Source organism: Xiphophorus hellerii, chromosome 18 (genome assembly GCF_003331165.1).
Source record: "Xiphophorus hellerii strain 12219 chromosome 18, Xiphophorus_hellerii-4.1, whole genome shotgun sequence".
NCBI classification, from domain to species: domain Eukaryota; kingdom Metazoa; phylum Chordata; class Actinopteri; order Cyprinodontiformes; family Poeciliidae; genus Xiphophorus; species Xiphophorus hellerii.
The window spans coordinates 6,352,894-6,376,205 of record NC_045689.1 but is presented as its reverse complement, the minus strand read 5'-3'; the positions used below and the strand labels follow the sequence as shown (position 1 = coordinate 6,376,205).

The window sequence follows — 23,312 nt, the reverse complement described above, 5'->3', positions numbered from 1 at the left end:
GTGGACATTGGAATTAATAGAGTCATTTAATCTTTGTCCAGTTCTTTTAATCAAGGTAAAACTAATGTACATGATTCCAGTAAATAGGAGGCTTCATAATTTCCTTTGGTGAGAGTAAATAATGACCCTGGGACTTACCTCTAAGTCACTAAACATAATCTAGCCGGTTCCAAGTGCAAGTTATGATTTAGAAAGTGGGCTACCGTTAACAGAAGTGGTTATTGGAATTATGCAGCTGCGAGGGCTACTCAGCTGATTGTTTCTTAACTGTAAAGGGTCATAACTTCTGGATTGGAGGTAGTTAGAGCTAGACGAGTCACTTTCGCTACCAGTTTAAATAGATTATCTCTTATAGAGTACTCTTAGGGTAATACCCAGGACTCAGAGATTTTCCGGACCTGTTAGACGGAGAACTGGTCAGTAGGCAGCCCTGGGGAGTAGTGAGGAGTGGGCGGGGCTGACTATTGCGGGATAACCTACAATGGTGACCACAACTGGTGATAAAAATGGCCTCATTAGCAGCTTATAAGTTGTAAGCAGCTTACAATTTATAAGCCTCTTTAATAAGAGTCAAAACATCTTGATTTAAAACTTTCAAATCCTGGATAACTGGATAACTGAACCTACACCAAAACGTTGAAGTTTATGATTCCAGCTTTCCAAAGACTGAACTTGGTTGTTACTTTTTGCTTGTGACGCTGTTGTGTTATGAGTTTTGTTTTTTTGTTTTGTTTGTTTCTGGGGAAACTCAGAGGTCTTGACCTTGCCTGGCCTTTGTTTTCAATTTTCTTGGAAGTGATGGAATTTCTAAAAAGTTTCCCCTCAGCCAGCAACTTCAATAATAGATGAAGCAGCGACATCATCCTGACACCCTATATGTCCCTCTCTCAGATTCAGCCATTCGCCCGGTGGAGCGCCAGCCAGGAGGTGGAAACGCAGATGAATAATTTAAAGTGTAGTTTGACTGAATTTCTCCCCGCTGGTGCTCCAGCTGCTTTCAGTCCTTCTTGGTGTGAACAGCAGCGAAGACCAGAAAGGGGAAACGCTACCAGCGCTTCTGATTCCAGGCTTCCAGCGATGGCACCACTCAAAGTCTTTAGGATGACTCTATATGTCTGCTTCCTCCTCTGCTGCCTTGCACTTCCTTTACAAGGTAAAGGCTCTTTGTGTTTTAAAGAGAAAACTTAGATTTTCCATGTTTTTGTACTTTGATTTGTGATGCTAATGGTTCAAAAAACATCTGAAGAGCTTATAAACACCCAGCTTTTTTTTGTTTTAGCAAGAAGTTAATGTTTTCTGGTGTCTGGAAAATGAGCCGTTTCCAAAACCTCAGGAATGTACGATGGTATGTTAGGGCCATTTTATATAGAAAAAAATAAGTACATTTCCACCAAAAAACTGAAATTTTGGGAGAAATTTTCTAGAAAAAACAAGGATATCTATGAGTTCAAAAAGACAAAAAATTTGCGAGAAAAAAAACTCAGGAATTTTGAGATTAATTGAAGAAAATTTCTAGAAAAAACTTTGAAATTTTTGAATTTTAAAAGTCTTTTCCTGAACTTTTGGAGCTCAGAAATTTCAAAGAGATTTTTAACAGAAATGCACTCATATTAATGGCCTTAATACATCATTGTAGAAATGTAACAAATCAGCAGGCACTGCTCAGCTTGTTACCTAGCAACTGCAGTGAAGCCCCTGCCCGTTACCTAAGCTTAGCTCCAGCAACCTAAGCTTAGCTCCAGAACATTTGGTCAGCTGGTTTTTACCACGGTATGGCTGCTAGAAAGAGAAGTGTTTTGTTGACTTACCATCCAGAAACCACTTGCCACTTTCTTGTTGCTTGTGCAGGAGGCTCTACTTATGCTTTTTAAAGACGTACGTTGTGTAATCCAGCAGCCGATGTAATATCGGCTGCTGGATATGACACCATAAGTGTATGGTCCAGCAGCAGCTTATTTGGATTTAAAATGACAAAACGCCCTAAAACAGCTCAAAATAGGCAGAACAGACCAGACTACAATTTCATTATTATCTAAGAATAATTTTGTGCGAAAAATGTAAAGAACATATTTTGTATCGCCCAAAGACCTATCCTAACCTGTTGGAGTAAGCATAATAGATCATCGATAACAAAGAGCTTCAGTTAGAGACAAGCTGAAACTGGTATTTGTTTTTTGTTCCTTAATTGGTATTATTATTTTGTCAGACTGCTGAGTAAAGCAAGAGACAGTCATAAAATTCACCCTATCAAGGATCCCAGAGGCTGAAAACTGTCTTTAAGTACCTGTTGTTCATCCCGAAACACAGAAGTGAATAAACCTGTCAATCCGGAGGCTGTTTTCTTGTCTTTCTTTGTTGATAATTACAGTAATTGACTCCAGCCATCTTGTCTTGCAGGTTTGGAGATATTTGACCCGGAGGAGGTGGAATACATTCGCTCCAACGCCACTGCAACTGCAGGTGGCTCGGTCACCTTGGACTGCGGCTCCGTTATGCCCGCCATCTACATCTGGGGGTTCACCAAACCGGGAACCGACAACAACGTGGCGGTGGCACACAACTACGGGCAGGGCCCCAAGGTCCAGCTGCAGGCCGGCAGCCTGGGCAGCATCAAGCTGCGGGATGACGCCCCCGCTTTGGTGGTAGAGGACCTGCAGAAGGACGCAGCCGGGATGTACACCTGCCAGGCTCTGTACGACACCGACGAAGGAGCCAGGATCACCTTTTACTTCACCCGGCTGGAGGTGGAGGACAAATAACGAGTTTCCTCAACATCGACAGTTTTAAAGCAAAACTTGGTCACATTGTAAAGCTTAAAGAGCCGACAGGTGATTAAAGGCGATGAAGACCCCTTAACTCAAAAATCAAAGACTACTTGAGCTGTTTGTGGAAGTGGAAAACTAGTTAAAAAAACAAAAAAAAAACTTTATAGACACGTTGCTTGCAGAAATTCTGCACTTGCACAAAGAGAGCAAAAAGTTGATTCTTTTACTTGCTGTCCATAGCCGTGCAGCCACAGTAAAACAAAACCGCTAACTAAATGAAACCTGTATGATGGTATTGTTAATTTAATGCTGTGCGCCACAGCAAAGAGGAAAATAACGCAAAAAAATCTTTGAAAAAGAACTCAAAACCTCTCAGTATTCTTCTTTTCTCTCTGTGACGGCTATGCCAGGCAAACCCGTTGCCATAGCAACTGACTGACAACAACGGCGCTAATGTATCAGTACTCAATACCAAAAAACACTCAAACATTTCCTAGACAAAGAGCAGATAATTCAGTTTCTTTCAGTTCTATGTTTTCAGGCTTGATGTTTATTTTGCGGTTTTTAATAAGTGATCTCTGAGGTAGATTAGCCACCGCTGTTGTTAGCTAAGCTAACGCTGCAATGGTTCATTAGCTAATTTAAACACCTGCTCAACTGGTGACCTGTTAGAAAATTGGTGTTCATGTTGCCTTTTAAATTATGTTTTCTAACTGAATTGAAACAGAATTCCACAGCACATCTATATGTTAAAGTTGTCAAAGTCAAGCTAGCATACTGGAAATATTTCTCTCTAACTCGCCTTTGTTTGTAATTAAAACTTTTTCCTGACCTTATCTAGTTGTCGTAGTGTTCACCATTGGTAGCAAAGCACTGCATCCATTATTCTTGCATATATCATGTGCATATTAAAGACTTAGTGCGTCATGTTGATAACTTGACAGCTAAAACCAATGCTAGTCGTCGGCTAGCAGTTTTGACGTGACGCTGCAACATGTCTGTAGTTGAATCCGCAGTTAATTCACATAAACTGAACAAAGTAGACTCAAATTTGTTTCAGCTTCAGTTTGGAAAGATCATAAATCGTCTAGATCAGTGTCCAACTCTGGGAATCTCCCCAGTGCTGCATCAATAGACAAACAAGAACCAAAAAAAACTTCAAACCAAAACACAATGAAGACACATAGCTTCTCTTGAGCTGTTTTTTTTTTTTTTTTTACTTGAACTATCTGAAAAAACATTAAACGGAGCCAGAATTTAAGTTTAAGGGTGTGGTGACAATCTACCAAGTTTTCCTTTAAAGCGATTATTTTAATTAATCTCTGAATACAGTTTTTATGGCTCTTTCCTGGATGTTTACACATCTGTTGAAAGCAGCTAAATAATGGAAAATATGAGTCTGGCTTTGTAGAGTTAAGACTTTTGTTAAATGTCCTTGTAGCTGAAACTTAATGCAGACTGACACGCTTTGATCAGTGAAGACTGCACTATTGTCTCCTGCAGTCATGCAGTCATGCAGGTTGTGGTTTCAATTTCAAAGCCTTTCCCAGTCCTGACTATTGAAACCACCTGGACGGTGGATTCATTAGACAAGACTGTTGTTTTCTACACATACATACGGCTCATTAGTGTTTTTTTGTGTCCTAATAGCTCTGCAATGTCTGTTTTATATGTGTTTGAGTGCATCAGGCTGTATGTTGTAACATTCATTGTAGTTGAGATTTAATCTGAAGAAACCAAATTCTGGAAACTTTTTGATAATATATACTGACAGAAATCTTTGCACACAACACAAATGTTTTTCTGAGCAATTAGTGTGTTTTAAATAAACAAACTGTTGCTTATTTTTGAAATGAGTGAATAAATAAATGGAAAAAAAAATTAAAAGTCTTTAGGTTTTTTAATATTTATTTAGGATTTGACTGGATTTGAATGTTACCTCTTCATTAGCTCCAAACCAGTCATTCGAATTTATTGAAATAAAGGTTTAAAGTTGATCACTTTCTGAATTGCACCACTTAAATACAGAAAGTTTGATCCTGAAGGTTACTGGGATTACAGCTGACACCTTTATGCATCGTTGAATCAGCCTGATTATGCACAATAATTCTGACGATTACATAATCGGATAACAATTATCACATTCTGCAGATATTTCAATTAAGCCTTTTTTATGCAATGTAAGAAATACATGAAAAGATAAAAATAAATAATTGAATTCTTATTTAAAGTTAGAAAATAAACATTTTATTGCTTAAAATGCAACAACCTAGCATTCCTTTAGTGAATGCTTTGTAACTTGTGGCAGCTAAAAACTAGATACTTTGAGAAAAGAACATGAGAAAAGTTCAGCCCTTTCTGCTTCACTTAACGTAAAGGCTGTGTTGTAATCTGTATTAATCTGCTGATTATCTTTTGGATTAACCAATTAATAATAAGTTTGTTCTTTAATCAAATGTCATTTTCCTGAATGTGTAACATCAGTTAACATTTAATCAATTTCTAAATTAGATGACAATTATTTCAATTATCGACTAATCATTTTCTGCCCTAATTTAAATGTGTCATTAGTTTATTAAAGCTTTCAATGACCAATTAGTCACAATTAACCGTTTGAGTCCAATTTAAATGTCATTAATTTAATAAAACTCAGAGGATTTTTTAAAACCTCAATTACAAAATGTATAAATGTTTTTGCACACTTTTGGCTTAATTACTGCTCTGGCTGGTCTTTTAGCAAATGGCCCTTTTTGATTCTGTAAGCTATAGTTATCGATGAATCGATTACAAATTTAGTTTACGATTCTTTCAATAACTGATTAATCACAATAAATCGTTTTAGTTATAATTGATATGTGTCAATTTATTAAAACGTAGAGGATTTTTAAAATCTCAATTACAAAATGTACATATGTTTTGGGCACTTTTGGCTTAATTACTGCTCTGACTGGTCTTTTTGGAAAAATTCCTTTTTTGAGTCTATAAACTATAGTTAACGATGAATTTACTAATGATCACTAAATTAGTTGACAACTATTTCAACAATTTTTATCATGATTCATCAATTCAGCCCTATGATTTTCAGTGCTATTGGCTTTTATCCAACAGCAGCATGTTTTTTTTTTTGTGGTTTGGGACATGTCAAGGAAATAAAAAACGCTAAATCTAGAAAGCCAGCGACAGACTGGTGGATTCATGGGTTTCTTTCATTCATTCAGGGCGTGCTGGGAAGAGAACGGTGGGCGGACTGGTGTTAACAGGTCGGATATGCAGCACAAGGGGGCAAAATTCCTGTCCGAACAATAAGTTTTCTTGTTCCATTGGGCTTTTTAATGAAGGGGTGTAGCCGTGTGGGTGGAGGGGGGCATGCAGGGCTGAAGCAGAGTGCCAACTGACGGATGTGGGAGATGGAGAAGCGGCTCATTTTAGAGACAACCTCAGGCTTTATCTCGGTCTCATTAGGCCGGATTGTATCTTTCAGCATCATCCTCCCTTTCCCAGACCATTTTTCTTTCATTTCTGGCTCCATTTTTGACCACATTGTTTCGTTCCTCTTTCAAAGCGACTGCATTGAAATAAAATTAAAGCTGCAAGCAAACTCAACAAACCAGTTCTGTGGACCATTACTTTTTATTTTTGGCTACGTTCACACTGCAGGGGCCTTAGTGCGCAAATCTGATGTTTCTTTGTTTTTTTCTTGTGAGTGGTCGTTCCCATTTCCAAATATATGCAATTTGTATGATCTCCTGTGTTAAATTTTGAGTCTTTATGTAATGATCATAACATTGACAATAGTATAAATAATGTTCTCTCGTTAGTCAAACATTACATACACAAATGTCACTTCTTTAAAACCATCCCTAACTTCATACAGAGAATGAGTTAAATTTGTCCTTATTTTTTGTGAAGTCAAAAAATGCTTGAAAATTTGCATTGCTAAGTTTTCGATTCATTTTGTTTTGTTCTTGTTTCTCTGCAAAAATGTAGTTTGAACATATACTTTATATGTTATGGTACATTTATTTATGTTGATTGTATACGTTTATATTAATATTTTTTTTAAAAAATTGCCTGGATGAACCACGAACAATCCTCAAAGTGTCCAGCATGTGTTGTAGAGCCCCCCCCGCAAATTTTTTTATACATTTTGGGATTTTTTTGTTTGTTCTCTGTAAAAAGAAAAAAAGAAAAAAGAAGAAGAAGAGTAAAAACATGATGTATACGCCATGGTAATTTTTTTTTTTTTACGTTGATTGTATTATGTTTAACTTCATAAATACTAGAAACATTGCCTGTGTGAATGCAACCTACAAGTGTCCCGCATGCGCAGTAGAGGGCGCAGTAACGTCACACGTCGCGAGCGTGCTCAGTGTTTGCGGAAGTAAACATGAATCGTAACTTACGATTTTAAAGTTGTTGTCTAGCACATGAACAACTTAACCCGCATTATCGTCCTTTATGATTGTTGTTTTTCTTCCCGCTTCCGCATATCAGGACGCCGAATAGTGACGTTTGTCGAATATCAATGACGTAAAGGTCAGGTGAATTCGACCACGTCGAAAAGATCAGATACGATCAAAAATCCTATCTTTGTTTTTCAGACTGTCGTGAAAAGATCAGATACAGGTTAACAATCAGATTTGGGTCAAGCGTAAAACCTTAAAAACATTTCAGAACTGAATCCTTTTGTTCCTGGGAAAGAAAAGTGTTTTTTCCCCTCCTGCCAGCCCTAATGGCACTTCTGCCGCCGCCATCAGATCTGAAAATAACAGCCGGAAGAGGCCGCGCCACAGCACAGACTCGGTCCAGGAACATGTACCATGACTGAGGGGAGAGGATGCCAGGCGAGCCGGGTCTGGCACCGAACCGGGCCAGACAGGCTCCGAGCGTTTGGAAAGCCCGAACCGAGGTGGTCCTTAGTGAAGCACAGCAAGGCAGGCATCACACTGCAGGCAAAAACTCAAGTTTGTGAGTTTTTTAAAGGGTAAGTTCACTTAATACCCTACCATCATGCTGCCACGTCCTTGTTTGACAATGGGAGTGGTGTGCTGCTCTAGTAGATTGGGTTTGTTTACAGTATTTCCAAAATAATAATAAATATTCACAACCTATAGAAGAAAACTGGTGGAAAAAAAATTTAATTTAGGGTGCAAGATTTCTCCATCATCCTGAGATTAAAGAATGTAAATTGGCATACTGAGGAAAGAGAATTATGGGAATAAAATAATTTTGAGATTAGAAATTAAACTAAATTTTGACATCGATATGAGAATTTTTACTTTTTTCCACCAGAATTTAGATTTTTAATCTGAGAATTCTGAAACTTGAAGTCAGATTTCTGGGGCCAAATATATATACAGTATATATATATATAATGCTGGCGAAAAAAGACAAAATACTAAAATTAAAACTTAGACTTTCCAGGTTAAAAACCAGAATTCTAGCTGAAAAAAGTCAGAATACTGAAAAAATAAAATAAAATAAAATAAACAAAATGAAATCTTGGGGAAAATCTCTGAATTCTCAAATTAAGAATAAGATGAAATTCTAACTTTAAGTTTAAAGTCAGATTTCTGACGGGGAAAAATATCCAAAAACTGAGATTAAAAAATCTGAATTCTGGCAAAAAAAAGAGTTTTAAAAAAGTCAAAATACTCAAAGTTAGAATTCTAAGATTAAAAATTAGAATTCTGGAAAAAAAGTCAAAGTTTTGAAATTCTATTTTAGAATTCTGAAATCCATCCATCCATCTTCTTCCGCTTTATCCGGGGTCGGGTCTCGGGGGCAGCAGCTTCAGAAGGGAGGCCCAGACTTCCCACCCCGGCCACTTGTTCCAGCTCCTCTGGGGGAATCCCGAGGCGTTCCCAGGCCAGCCGAGAGACATAGTCCCTCCAGCGTGTCCTGGGTCTTCCCCGGGGCCTCCTCCCGGTGGGACATGAACTCCTCACCAGGGAGGCGTCCAGGAGGCATCCTGACCAGATGCTCCTCAACTGGCTCCTCTCGATGTGAAGGAGCAGCGGCTCTACTCCGAGTCCCTCCCTGATGACTGAGTTTCTCACCCTATCTCTAAGGGAGAGCCCAGACACCCTACGGCAGAGGTGTCAAACTCCAGTCCTGGAGGGCCGCTGTCCTGCAACTTTTAGATGTGCCACTGCTGCACCACACCTGAATAGAATAATTAGGTCATTAGCAAGGCTGGGAGAACTGATCTACACAAGGAGAAGGTAATTAAGCCATTTCATTCCAGTGTTTTGTACCTGTGGCACATATAAAAACTGCAGGACAGCGGCCCTTGAGGACTGGAGTTTGACACCTGTGCCCTACGGAGAAAACCCATTTTGGCCGCTTGTATCCGCGATCTCGTTCTTTCAGTCATGACCCAACGCTCATGACCATAGATGAGGGTGGGAACGTAGATCGACCGGTAAATCGAGAGCTTCGCTTTTTGGCTCAGCTCTCTCTTCACCACGACGGACCGGTACAGCGCCGCTTGACGGCAGACCCTGCGCCAATCCGCCTGTCGATCTCCCGCTCCCTTCTTCCCCCATTCATTAAAATCAAAATTATTGCAAAAAAAAATAAAACATCAGAATTCTAAGTTTGAAATCAGAATTCTGGAGAAAAAAAGTCAGAATACTGAGATTACAGTCAATGGCTGGGGAGCCTTTGATAATACAGAGAAGGATTCTCCATAAAATCAAGAAAATCATGGATCACCCTGCTTCTTGGGAAAAGTGTTCAGTCAGAGGCTTCTTCAGATTCGCTCTGATACAGACTGCTACAGGAGATCATTGAAGAATTTGAATTCTTCAAATTTGAAGGAAGATTACAACAACATTTAATTTCCCTTTGGGATCAATAAAGTATTTTTGAACTGAATTGAAGTTGTAAGACTGAAAGTCAGAATTTGTGGGAGTCAAAATTTTGAGATTAAAAGGGAGAATTTGGACAGTGGAAGCCAGATTTCTGAGATTAAATTAATAATTTGTTTCTATCAGTGGCCCTAATCCTCTTCTGTAAAATCTTCATATTCTTTCCATCTGCTGGTTGCAGATTTGCCATGTAAACAGAGATTACATCCTGTAAAACTCCAGATTAGCATCAGACATTAGGCTTCACTGTTAGCGCAACCGCTTCACTTCTGCAACAGATTGGGGTCAAAAGGTCAGCGCTGCTCTCAAAGCCGACGTGCGTTTTGCGGAAAGTGATGAGTTATCGAGCATCCGGCGAAGCGCGCCGCAGCCGGGCGGATCCAACCAAAGCAAGGAGTGTTTGCGGAGTTCAAAGGTCACCAGATCAAAGGATATTCTGAGAAAATGGATGTTTGTCTCCCATATCTTCTTTTTTTTTATATTATTACAAAACTTTACACAAACGATCGCTAATCTCCACAGCTTGGAGAGGGACACAAAGGGACAAAACAACAAAAATAAAAAGTATTTCTCATCCAAAAGGCATAAATAATATAAAAGACAAACTTTTTTCTTTTAAACAGATACATTCATATGAAATAATATTTTACTACTACAAAAAATAAATAAGTCTTCTAAAGAGTTCTTGATGTTTCATGAGTTTTCCCTCCAGTGGGATTAAGAGTTTTTGTTTTGTTTCCATCTCTGAGTCTTTTCATTCCTTAACGTCCATTTTGTCTCAGTCCCGTTTCACCGTCACATTTAGAGTCTCTGTCTTCCTCCCAGTGTTCCCGCCGGTTGGGCTCAGGCCTCCTGTGGGCCGGCCGGGATCAGCTCTCCCACCAGACTACTGCTGGAGATCCAGCCGGGCTTCTCGTCGCAGTCCAGGTCCGGCAGGCCCAGCCCGTCCCAGGAGGACACCACCTGGTCCTCCGTCTCCACGCTGTCCTCCGGCTCGTCCTCCGCTGCAGAAACCACAAAAACAGAGAGAGGTGAGACGGCTTGTCAGTTTGTACTTAAAAAAAAAAAAAAGCAAATAAAAAAATAACTGCAAAGATTAAAGGAAAATTTTTTATTTAATTGTTTTTCTTGTCACACCATTTGATTATGTTCTGTGTTTTTTGTTCTGAACGTATCAATTTAATATTTACCTCCTTGTTTTGATTTGTTTGTTTTGTTGTTGTTGCTGTTTTACTTTCTCTTACTCTGTAGATCTTTTTGTTGGTCTGTAATGTTTGTTCTGTGTGCACTAAAGAAAGGAGAAAAGAGGCCGGATTCTGGAGAAGCTCATGGTGCAATTTGTGGCTTTGCTGCAAAGTTTGTCTGCAAACATGAGAAATGCTGATATAAAGCCACAGTGGTGACAGTTCACTGCTGAACTATGAGAGCCTTGCATCTCTTAAAGGGACGGTGTCATAAAAAAATTAACTTTTTTTGCGCTTTACTTCATGTTATAATGTTATTCCCTCATCTAAAACAAACATGGAGTGTTGCATGTGCGAGACATACTTTAATCTCCATGGCAACCATTCAGCTGTGCAAAACGCCTGATTGGACCTAACTCCACACCCACTCAGCTCCTTCGTACTAGCCAGCAGCAATTAGTGGGACTGTGCATCTCATTATAGAAGCTGCTTCTCACTGAAACGCTGGTAAAAACGTTGTTAAAGGGGTAATAGAGGAGCCATGTTGGGACGACTTCCAGAAGGCGGAGCTTCAGAAAGAGCAGGAGTTTTTAAAGAGACAGAGGCCCAATTTTAAGGAGTTAAATCAGGAAGGAAAATTTCTTTTAAGTGATATTTGATATATACAACTATTTTATACCAATTGAAGGTAAAATAGTTGCTTTATTGCGCTACAACACGGCACAAAGAGCCTGGAATACTTCCCCTTTAAAACAGCAGTTTTAGACTAACACATTGAAAAGTATTTACACCCTTCACAACAAACTTGAATGCAGTGTGTTAGCATTAGCTCTGGACAAAGTACTCAGCTAGTGTACTTGAGTACAAAACTACCAAAAACAGGATGATAAAAGTCTAGTGTTTTGGTCTTAACTTTATTTAGAAGGATAATTTTGTGTACAGAGACTTCATAATTAATTTTATTTGTTGTTTCATTGATTTATTTTGGATCTTTAAAATGTTCCAGTGTTAGATGTTCAGTAGGATTGAAAGTTTCTTGAGCTTTGAGGTTGTGTTGTTACATTATTATGCCTTTATTACCATTATATTACTTGAAAATGGTTTCAAATCAATATTATCGTTTATTGCGATAACTTCTGGGACCTAGCCCGACAGACCAAAGTGCAATTAGAAATGTAACATCCAATGTAAAATAAATAACAAGGAAACTGAAACTGACAAAAATGTTCCTATCAGTCAAACATGTCAAATGGTTCAGAAAGTACAATTAGGAATTCTAAATAAAATGTAAAATAAATAATTAAGCCTAGAATTAGACTGAATAGATCTGCCTATTGTCACAGATGCCAGGTCTAGAATATTTTTTCCATTATCGGACCGATACAGATATTAATATTGGATCGGTGCATCTCTACTTTATAGTTCCTGATTCAAATTAAATTTCTTCACTAATCTGAATCCAGATGGACAAAATTTTATTTAATTTCCCTTCAGGATCATAAAAATATGATTGAATTTGAACAAATATGCTTTAAAATAATAATAATAAACAAGTCACCGGTGCTGTCTCCCTGAGAGTTTTCATTGTTCCGGATCAGACAGCAGGAATGCTGGGAAGGCGACGACCCTCTGTTCCCGTCTGGCGGCTGGAAGCCGGCGTCGGGGTCCGACCCGCGGCACTGTGGGGAAACCTGGCCCAGCGGAACCATCTCCAGCCCGTCCTGGTGGCACGGCGCCACGCGGTGCATTAACGGCGCAGCGCCGTTGGTTTTATTGTAGCATCTGGTCGGAGACGGAGAGGCAGGATTAATACCAAAACAAATCAGGAACGGATCCAAACCGGCTGACCAAACCGTGACACATTGTGGTTTATACGTTTCTGAGCTCGACGCCGCTTCATCGGTACACGATGTGATTGTGACGCCGCCCCCTCCATTTTCCCAGCAGCCGGAGGTAAATAAACACAGAGCTCATTAGGTCTGCCGGCTGGATGCACACAGAGTAAACTGTGATGCTGGAGACTCTTAAACACATAAACAAGGCAAACAGGGGGCCGGAGCTGCATCTCAGTCTGTGTGCGTGCGCGAGTTCGTTTGGGCCTCAGAAGCACGTTCTGTCAGCTCTGTTTTATAAAATGTGAGGAATGTTTAATATTTTAACCAAGATTAACTGTTCTGCATCATTTAAGCGTTTTCAGATTATTTATTTTCCCGGTAAAACTGCAAACCATCAGAAAATGTGGAGATTTAAAGTTACAGACCAAATGTTTTAAATCTGAAAAGTGTGGCATGTCCTCCTGTACGTCAATATATATTACTGGATTAGACGGGGCCCAATTAGCCGCTAATGCTACCGATGTGCATCTACAGGCGCAATTACGAATTGGAAGAATGAGTCACTTATTTCTTATTCGTTTTTTATAAAAAATGAGAATATTTCAGATGTTTTGATGTGTAAAATATTTATTATACCATGATATAAATCTATAAACCGTTCGGCTTCTGTCAGTTTTCTTAAGATGCAACAAAATATTTTAAAAATTCCTCTTTTATTTTGGACTATTATTTTGATTTCACCTAATTGCCACTGTAGGAACCATAGTTCGTTCAATACTTTATGAACGAACATTGAATCTTTGATGACAAGCGAGGCAATTAGTCCCGGTTTTGTCATTTGTTGATTTTCCAGAAACTACAGTGGCTGCAGTTCGCCACAAAAAAGGAAAAATAACGCAGAAAAACTGGTGAACAACTCAAAATGCCTCTGTTTTCTCATTCCCTCTGTGTTGGCTTTCCTCCACATGCACATCCGTTACCGTGGCAACCGACTGGCAGCAGTTCGACTAGCTTTCATGGCAGCAGAGATTACGTTCAAATTAAATTAGCCAATTTAAACACCTGTTCCATTGATATTCTGTCACAAGATGGTGTGTGAGTCGCCTTATTTTGAAATGCAGAATTGAAAATCACATGTACCTGTTAGGATGTCAAAGTCAACTAGCATAACCAACATACTTCTCACTTCATTAACATTTTTCTCCCAATAGTATCTCAGGGTGTTTTCACACTTGATAGTCTGTCGAGTTGCAACATTTGTTACATTTTCAGTTGCTGTGCTTCTCTTTCTTGCTGCACTGTCAAATGAACAAAACCCTTCAAAAAAAATCAGTTCCCCTCCTCACCTGTGGGAGCGCTGCGCCGAAAACCACTGACGAAGACACTGAGCGCAACTTCCTTCTTCACAAAATGTAAAAAGATGGAGTGGTGTCAGATTTTAGCGGTTGTAGGATTTCTGTTTGGTCTTTGGTAAAAGACAACGAGCCATTTCACCCGCTAGCGCTCGGCTAACGCGTTTGTTTAGTCCATTTTAATCTACCTCTAGTTCATTTATCTAGAAGGTCTGGTTTCTTTGAGGAGGTGTGAATGTGTAATCAAACTCTGATGCCGACCAACAAAGCAAACTCTAGTTTGGCTACAAACATAGATGGTTGAATTCTGGTGCGGTTTGAACGCTAATGTGAACGTCAAGCGGACTAAACATTGCTCCAAAAGCAGGAAGTGAACTACAGCGAGGGCATTCTAGGTAAATACAAAACAAACTTGAGAGTCTAGCGCTAGCAGGAGTAGCTTGTGGTTTTTTTTACCAAACGGAAAATAGAGAAATTTTACAACCGCTAAAATCTGACGCCACTCCATTTTTGTTTACATTTTATGAAGAAGGAAGTTACACTCAGTTTCTTCTTCAGATGGTTTTGTGTCATTTCCTTCAGTAGTCCTTGGTGCAGCGCCACCACAGTCGAGGAGGGGAACAGGTTTTTCAAAAGCGAACCAAACCAACTGAAAATGTAACAAATGTTGAATTTTAATCACCAAAGGCGGCTGTCCCTGGATCCACTGTAACTGAATTCAACATCTTGATAGATATCGAAGTTTGCGTTAGAGACAATCCAAATAAAGAAACAATGTAGGTTTATTCATAGGAATCGTCAATAAATAGAACGGAGCTCAGCGTGTTTCCAAAAAGCACAAAGCCAAATACAATGACAATAGTTGCCCCCATTTGAGTTGCGTTTATACAGAGCGCTGAACATTGAGGGTGAAGTTCCTGCATAAACTGTGTGGTACATTGTAACCTGTGTAGATTATGCAGAAAAACATGTTTTTTTGTTAGTGAAATGGGCTTTGACCATGTTTCGCTGTTAATCTCAACTCGCAAATCTGTTTCCCAATGGGTTTGGACTTTTCATTTGTAAGAGGATTTAGCATCATTAGTTGCCCATAAAAAAAGAAATCAATTTCTTTTTATGGTTGGGACTCATTAAATTTAAGAAAATGTTCTACGGGATTTAAGCTTGGCTGGTCATCTGGAAAAATAAGTGATGATTGTACAAAATGTCTTGGAGAAAACTAAAGAAGTCCTTCTGTAAAACATCATGCTTAATTTGTATTTGCCTAAAAGACATAAAACCACCTTCTTCAAACAAGTTTTAAGTTTTTGTGATACCAGTTGAAAAATATACTTTGACCAATGCCAGGAGGAAAGGCTGGTCTTAATAAGCGGCTCCATTGGATATTTTGAGTCTTAATGTTACGCCAAACTTTTAGTGTTAAAAGCAGTAAGTTTTTGTTTCTAACAACAATTGTCTACATGCAATTCTGGTGTTTAAAAAAAGAGTTTAAGCATCTTGAACTTAAGCCAACATAGTATGCCCAATAATAATATAACTTAGAAATAGCCTGACCTAGAGCTGGGCGATTTCAATTTCTGATTTTAATGGTTTTTTCCTCTTAGTTTCTTTTTCTTTTCAAAAAGTGACTTATTTCCAATAATGTCTTCTGTGAGTTGTGCAGTTATTTAATACTGAATATGATTAAGTATTCAACATGAAATTATTAAATATTGCATCATATTCAATAATTTCACTGAACTCCGATGCAGAACCGCACAGCATTCTGGGGGATGTAGGCAGAGGAAATGTTTAAGCCGCTCAGTCTCAGGTTGGTGGAATCAACTAACTCACTCACTCTTTGGTTACCTAGCAACTCATCCATTCTTTGGTTACCTAGCAACAACCCGTTAAGCAATTTGCACAGCAGCAGTTTAAGGTTTCCCCACCATGCCTCATAACGGCTTAAAATTAAAAAACAACAGCGTGGGGTTAAAGGTCACAAGGAGACCTAGGAAGGAAGGAAGGAAAAAAAGAAGATAGGAAGGAGACAAAGAGGCCAGAGAAGGAAAAAAAGAGAAAGAAAGAGAAACAGGAATGAAGGAAGGCAGTTTGAAGAGAAAAATCTCCATTGTCTTTAAGAACTTCCTCCCACCTGTTGTTGTTGCAGAGGTTCTGGCAGCTCATACACTCTGATGTCTCTTTCTGAGGAAGAGCCGTGTACAAACTCCCACCCTGACAACACACCAACATCTGAGTTAGCCTCCAAAAAACAGCGGACAGGCCCGTCTGCTCCGGCCGCCAGCGGAGAACTCACATTCAGGTGGTGGTGGGGGTGCGGGTGCTCGCACTCGTGGGTGCTGTGAGGCAGGGTGCCGTCGTGGCCGTGCGGCACGAAGCCGCCGGAGCCGTTGAGCAACGTCAAGCCGTTGGGGAGTTTGTGGTGGAGGTGATGGCAGCCCTGAGGCAACATCTGGCCGCCGTAGCCGCCGTGAACGCCTCCATTCACGCGCCCGCCGCCTGTCGTCAGCGTGGTGTACTCGAGCACGTGGCCGTTCAGGTCCGCCGGCTGGTACAGGTAGCCAGGAGGGTCATACTCTGCAAGGTGGTGCATAAATGGAGAGCTTTAGCCCCTTTAAACCTTAAAATCAAGTCTTATTTTGCTAAATTCACTTTTTGCATTTGAATTTGGGTCTCTACTGCTTCTAAAAACAACTCAACCCAAGCCAGCTGTTTTTTGGCAACAGGTTAATGTTTGTTGGTGTCTGGAAAATTAGCCATTTCAAAAACATTTGAAATGCAATGTCACAAATCAGCAGGCACTGCACTGTTACCTAGCAACCGCAACAGAGGTTGTTATTGATGTGTCTTATTAAAACCAACAGGTTGAAATACTGATCTTACCAATCTGATTAATCTATAATAAAATGCAAGATTTGTTTATTCACACTGACCAAACAAAGTTAATTTTCCAGTTTAAAAAAAAACAACTTTTGTTCACCCGAGGAAGCCCAATGAATGATGGGAAAAAGGCTGCAGAAAGCGTAGACCTCTGACTCTTTTTCAAATTTCCCCCAAAGCTTTAAAACCCACAACTATTTCCACATCCAGAAGGTCAAGGAGCGAACGTACCGAACCATAAGCCAACAGTTTTGCAAGCACCTCGGGACAAGTACATGCACTGGAATATGACTCACAAGCCGCCGTGGAGCCAACTATTATTAAAGGTGACCTGTTATGCTTCCCTGAACAGGTTAGGATAGATCTATAGGCTATGTACAACATGATAAATACATTCTTATTTGGACAACAATATTCATAGATCATGAGATTATAGTCTGATCAGTTCTTCCTTTCAGAATGCGCCGTTTTTGGGCGTCTGCTGTTAGCCACGCCCCCTAACTTGACGTTTGCAGCCATTTTCACATATGGGTGTAAACAGATGCGCAAGTATACAACCGTCTTTGAACATTACATAAACCAACAACAAAACTCGTCTTTTCAGCAGCAATTGCACAGCGCATACAGCGGTAAAATCAGCTGACCAATCTCGCAGGAGCTCTGGTTGGGTTGCTAGGTAACGGGCTGTGCCTGCTGATTTGTGATATTATATTTAGTGATATGAAGAATACTACACTCAAAGAATAGAGGAAAATCGGATTTTAGCAACAAAAAATCAGAATTGAGCATCACAATCTGCTGTTCATCGTCAAAAATCAGCTTTTTAAAAAGGTTTTTATTAGCAGTTGAGACCCAAATTGAAGTACAAAAATGTGCAAAATGTGAATTTTGCATAATCAGTCGTTGGTCTCACTGTGCATGTTGTTCTGCTGCCGGTTCCTCCACAGACACATGGCGATGAAGGACAGCAGGATGAGCACCATCACTCCCAGCACGCAGCCGACAATCAGGTACAGCAGACCGCCGGGCGGCGTCGGGGGGTCCGGAGGATGCGGGCCGGGCGGGGTGAAGGGGTGCTGACTGGGCGAATCTGGAGACTGACGAGCTGCAGAGAAGAGGAAGAGGAGCGGCGGCTTTAGAGGAGAAGCATTTGCTGATGACATCATCATCATCGACGCTAGAGGCTGAAACTCTCACCTCTGGTCTCACAGATCATCACGTTGCTGTAGTCGCTCTCCCCACCGCCATTGAAACATTGCATTTTGATGTCATAGGACGTCTCTGGCTGCAGGTGGCCAATCATGTGCCAGGTTTTCACACCTGAGACGACGATGACGACAAACGAGACAAGAAGTCAGAGATACGCATGAAGATAGGGTCAGGGGTTGCTTTAAGGACGAGGAATCACATTTACTTTGTAGTTTTATGTCATTTTTAGATTAAAGGAAGCAAGGAAGGACACTAAGGAAGTGATGAAGGAAACAAGTACACCAAGGAAGGAAGGAAATTAAGAAACAAGGAGTTAAAGGAAGAAAACCAAAGAGGGAATGAAGGACACATGAAGAACTAGGAAGGAAGGAGGCAAAAGTAAGAAAGAAGAACACAGTGAGACCAAAGATGGTAAAAAGGATACTAGGAGACCAATGAAGGATGAAGAGAACCAAGGAAGGAAGGACACAATGAGACCAGGGAAGGAATGAACAACACAAGGAAAACAACGAAGGAAGCATATAAGAAGATGAAGTAAGGAAGGAAGGACACATAGAGTGAAAGGATGGAATGAATGAAGGACACAAGAAGACCAAGGTAGAAAAGAAGGAAACAAAGAAACCAGGGAAGGAAGAACATCATGAGAATTGGAAAGGAAAGAAGGATAAAAGGAAAACAAGAAGGGAAAAAAGCCTACAAGGAGACTAAGGCAGGAAGGAAGGGCACAAGGAGACCAGGGGAGAAATAAAGGAAACTAGCTTTCTTTACCAAGATAGTAAGGAAAGACATGAAGACCAAGGAAGGAAGCAGACTAGGAGACCAATGAAAGAATGAAGACTAAACAGAGAAAAAAGATGGAATAAAAACACAAGAAAAGCAATTAAGGAAACAAAACGAAGGAGGAAATTTAAAGGTTTTGTGCAGAAACCTGATAAATAAAACTGTTTCTGAAAGACAACGCGACTAAGGAAGGAAGGAAGAACATTTTTTTGGAATAATGAAGTCTGGAAACAAATGTTTTGTCTATTTCCTTGTTTTCATTCAAGGAAATAGACAAAATTTCCTTTTTTTTTTCTATTTCCTTGAATAGACAAGGAAACAAGTTCAGACTATTTCTGAACTTGTTTCTGATGGAAACAAGTTCTGATGTTTCCATCAATGGAAACATCAAGTTCTGATGGAAACATCAAGTTCTGTTCCGTTTCAGGTTTTTCAGCCTCCACAGCCGTCCTGTAGAACGTGGTGGAGAAATTTAAACCACAGATACATTTCTGTAAGGAGCCAGAATTTGTTAACCAAGTGTTTTCCCTTGGTCTCATTTTCAGTGCAGTCCCTGTTCACAACCACAACAGCAGACCAACCGGGACCCAGACGGTCGCATCGCTCTGTTCTAGCTCCATATATGGCCGCTTCATGTTTGCTCTGGCTGGCCTCCAGTGTTCCCACTCCGTACATTCCCCACGGCTCAACAACCACACACTGTCACACCGCAGCAACGCGCTGCAGAATCACACACCAGACAACGGCCTGTGGATGTGGAAACGCTACATTTCCAACAAATGAGGCTGAAATAAGCTGCTGCTTATGGTCCGAGTGGTGCAAAGTGACCTTCTGAAAACACGCTGCTGCCTGAACGTACGGAGGGCTGACTGATAGGAGTAAATATGTAAGTTAATTAGTGATATGCAGACCAGAATTTTATCTGAGAAGAACCAATTGGAATAACTTACATCTGTATAAAAATCTCCTTTTATTGCATAGTTAGTATTTAAATATTTAAAATGTATTGTTTTATGAAAGAAAAGCAACATAGAGCGGTAAAACCAGCTGACCAAACGTGATAGTACTCAGTTGGGGTTGCTAGGAGACAGTCGGAGCACCGCTGGGGTTGCTAGGTAACGGACTGGGCTTTGCTGGGGTTACTAAGTTACTAACTGCTGATTATTACATACGTAAGAGTTTTGAAATGGCTCATTTTCCAAACACTGTCAGCCTGCCTGACCGGCTGAAACTTTGTTTTTCTCCTGTGTTTAAGCAAATCCAGTCATGGGCACGTTTCCGCTACTGCGCTGTTAGTGGCGTTAAATTAGCATGTTAGCGTTTTCGCTGATTTTGAAAACGTTATCACACTTAGATGTCCCTAAATTTATTTTTCTGGACAAATTCTGAAGTGCTAGTTTACTTTGTGCTGTTTTTAAACTTTCAGTTGAATAAAGTTTGGCGTCCGTGTTGAAATCTTGGTTTTTGACTGTAAATAATTCTTCAGTTAAACGTTTATATTTATGCTCCTGTTTTGAAATAGTTGAAGACTGTTTATTTCTGTTTCCTCTGCTCACATTCTGCCTCTTGTTTCCATAAAATTTATTTCAAACAAAAACTTCCAGGGACAAAATAAAACCAGATAGTAGAGAACCAGATGGGCACTCTGCCACTATTCTACTAATGCGCCAACAGCAAAGCTAATTTTTCGCTAATTGGCTCGTTTTTAAACTTTGGATTGAATAAAGTTCAACATTTGTGTTGAAAGTTTGTTTATCGACTGTTAAGAATTCTCCAAGTAGACAGACGTTTATATTCATGCTTTTATTTTGAAATGAGTGAAGATTGTTTACGCAGCATTTCTGGTTTTTCTCCTCATGTTCTTAATGCGATACGTTTACTATGTACCCAGAATGCATTGCTGTGTAGTTGTACAGTAAATAGTTTAAAATCTACTGATTTCTGACCGAAGCCATACAGAGTTCAATTCGGTAAAATCAGCAACAACATAACATCGATTTTATTAAGTTACTTCAATGCAAAGCTACTAAATTTTCAGATAGCTATATATCTGGCATTTATATTATTAGTTTTAGTATATTGTCAGATCAAGTAGAAGCAAATTTCTTCTAATAAATGACCCCAGTTGTGTTGATAATCATCTGTTTTTTGTACATAGAGCACCGTCTTTAAAATGCTGAAATTAACATGATGTCTGGATTTCAAACAAAGAAATATATGTTGATGTCTAGTTAGAGATGGGAAAAACCTGAAATTGTCCCCAAGTTGGACAGAAATCCTCTAAATATGGCTGCAGTTTGTTTAATGTACTGAACTCAGAGTCACATTTTCAGCTGTTTTGATATTTTGGAGTCCAGCCAGGCGACGGGTTTGGAAAGCCAAATGCTCAGATGTTGCAGAGTCGTGTTGGGTCAATAGATGCCTCTCCTTCCCTTCCTGCAGCAGGCTCAACTGTTAGCATTCCAGGCAGCAACCTGAGCCCCTTTCCTCTGAACGGGCTCCGGTTTCAGCCCGGTACCATTAGCAGTTTATTAAAAACAGACCCCAGAAGACACCCTATCTCTATAAATCAGACGGACAGAGATGTCCCCTCTTCACTACTCCCAGTATCCGTTACGTTTCCAGCTCCAGTTGATCTGGACACTCTGAGGTTACATCTACGGCAGGACAAGGCTGTCGACAAACACGCTGTGAACTCACTCTACAGCGTGCTTTAAAAGTTACTTGTTATGCTTCCTTGAACAGGTTAGGACGGGTTTATGGTGTTATACAAAACATGTCCAGCATCTTTGTTTTGTACAAAATCATTCTTAGATAATGAGATTTTAATCTGCTCAGTTCTGCCTATTTGGGTTGTTTTAGGGCGTCTTGTCACTTTAATAAGCTGCTGCTTATTGGGATTCAACAAATAAATCAACGTTTACACTGGCACATGAAAATAACTGCAAGCAGTTTTGCATCCATGCACATCTCAGAGCGTTCTCTGGTAGGCAGGTAAAGTTTGCATTTCATTAGGAAATTAAGGTCTCAAAGTTTGGAAAGGTTGAAGTCCAGTGTTCCCAGTCAGTGATGGTCTGGGTCATCATGGGCTGGTGCATTTTCTAGAGACCGATGCAGCTGTCTACCAACATCAGAGCAATTTAGAGAAGCTGAGTGACTCAGTGGCACAATAATGTAACCATTTTATCTTTTTATTTTTTCTTAGTATGGCCTTAATAGTCCATCAAACATTGAACAGCGGTAAAACCAGCTGAACAAACGTGCTGGAGCTCAAACTGCTGCGTAAACTGTATCATGTTGGGTTGCTAAGCAACGGGCTTGACTTTGCTGGGGTTGCTAGGTAACGGGCTGGGCTATGCTGGGGTTACTAGGTGAGAGGTCGTGCCTGCTTATTTGTGAAGTTACATTCAGAAAGCTTATATTTCAAACACCAAAACACATCGACTTATTTAAGAAAAAACAAAACATATTTTTAAATTGTTTGGAAACAGTAGAGACCCAGAAGGAAGTACAAAAACATGCAAAATGTGTGAATTTTACACAATATGTCCGCTGTAAACTCCTCAGTTCTCTCACCTTCCACCACGTCTCTTTTGTAGTCGCTGTCATTGTCGCTGTCCGTGGGTCTGTAGTAGATGTAGAAGCCTTGGATCGGAGTGTTGTTGTTACTCGAGGGGTCATACTGGCAGGAAAAAACACATTTGTTAGACGGCAGAAAATCAGCGGGCAATTACAACCCAAAGCGGGGCCATTTCCCCCCGCGGCTAATGGCGGGCCTTGATATCAGCACATGATGATTGCGCTGTCTGCCCGAAGCTCGGGGAAATAATGAGGCCGGCTGAAATCAAGAGGAGAAAATGAGGGGAACTATCTGCATCCGTCTGCAGCTCAAACAGCAGAATCAGAACAAAGAGGGAAATTTCTTCTTTAATCAGAAAACATTTGAGTCTCAGCTGCCACAGAAAACGGGAAACAGAAATTCAGTCCATACAGGAAGTTACCATCGTAAATATTAACGCAAAATTCTCAAAATTCATTAAGCTGGTTAACAAGAATACTAACGCTGTTAGCTGTTTTACATCCCTTGTTGGTTATTTAATGCTCTGTTTTACAGAGATGAATTTTTTAATCTCTGTAAAACATTTTATTTTAATGCTTGTCATACGGTATATGTTTCCAAAGCATCTATATTTCATTTATTTGCTTTTAAATATGATGAACATACTAAAACATGGGAGAATCTGAATGACGCAGTGGTCCTCACATTTCTTCTTTTCTGAGTTGTGGAAGTCTCTTTATCAGTTTGGAGGCTTAATATTCGCTTTTTTTTTTACTAATGTAGGAGAAGAACGAACCAAGAAAAATAAAAAGGTCAAAGTGTTTTAATGTTTCAAAATGCCTCAGTTTCTTTCCATTTCTATGAAAGTCAGTTTCT

At 39.9% G+C, this 23,312-nt stretch overlaps 2 protein-coding genes across 2 annotated transcripts in view; one reads left to right on the top strand and one right to left on the bottom strand.

The window, feature by feature from the left end:
* The first annotated feature begins 496 nt into the window (after positions 1–496).
* Positions 497–2,916, top strand: LOC116737227 (uncharacterized). The gene is made up of 2 exons (XM_032590259.1): positions 497–1,153; positions 2,398–2,916. The coding sequence occupies exons 1-2, from the start codon at positions 877–879 to the stop codon at positions 2,757–2,759; spliced, it is 639 nt and encodes a 212-aa protein (XP_032446150.1). The 5' UTR covers positions 497–876; the 3' UTR covers positions 2,760–2,916.
* Positions 2,917–10,084: 7,168 nt separating this feature from the next.
* Positions 10,085–23,312, bottom strand: part of cdon (cell adhesion associated, oncogene regulated) — a 59,542-nt gene continuing 46,314 nt past the window's right edge. The window contains exons 13-19 of the mRNA XM_032545679.1: positions 22,454–22,559; positions 18,086–18,208; positions 17,802–17,993; positions 16,305–16,585; positions 16,143–16,222; positions 12,380–12,603; positions 10,085–10,641 (exon numbers count right to left, since the gene is read on the bottom strand). Coding sequence (XP_032401570.1) covers positions 10,481–10,641; positions 12,380–12,603; positions 16,143–16,222; positions 16,305–16,585; positions 17,802–17,993; positions 18,086–18,208; positions 22,454–22,559 — 1,167 coding nt within the window. The 3' untranslated portion in view covers positions 10,085–10,480. The remainder of the gene's footprint in view (positions 10,642–12,379; positions 12,604–16,142; positions 16,223–16,304; positions 16,586–17,801; positions 17,994–18,085; positions 18,209–22,453; positions 22,560–23,312) is intronic.

Coding starts and splice junctions, on each gene's coding strand:
- LOC116737227 (XM_032590259.1), top strand. CDS start 877: ATGTCCCTCTCTCAGATTCAGCCATTCGCCCGGTGGAGCGCCAGCCAG. Junction 1,154..2,397: donor CCTTGCACTTCCTTTACAAG/GTAAAGGCTCTT, acceptor CTTGTCTTGCAG/GTTTGGAGATATTTGACCCG.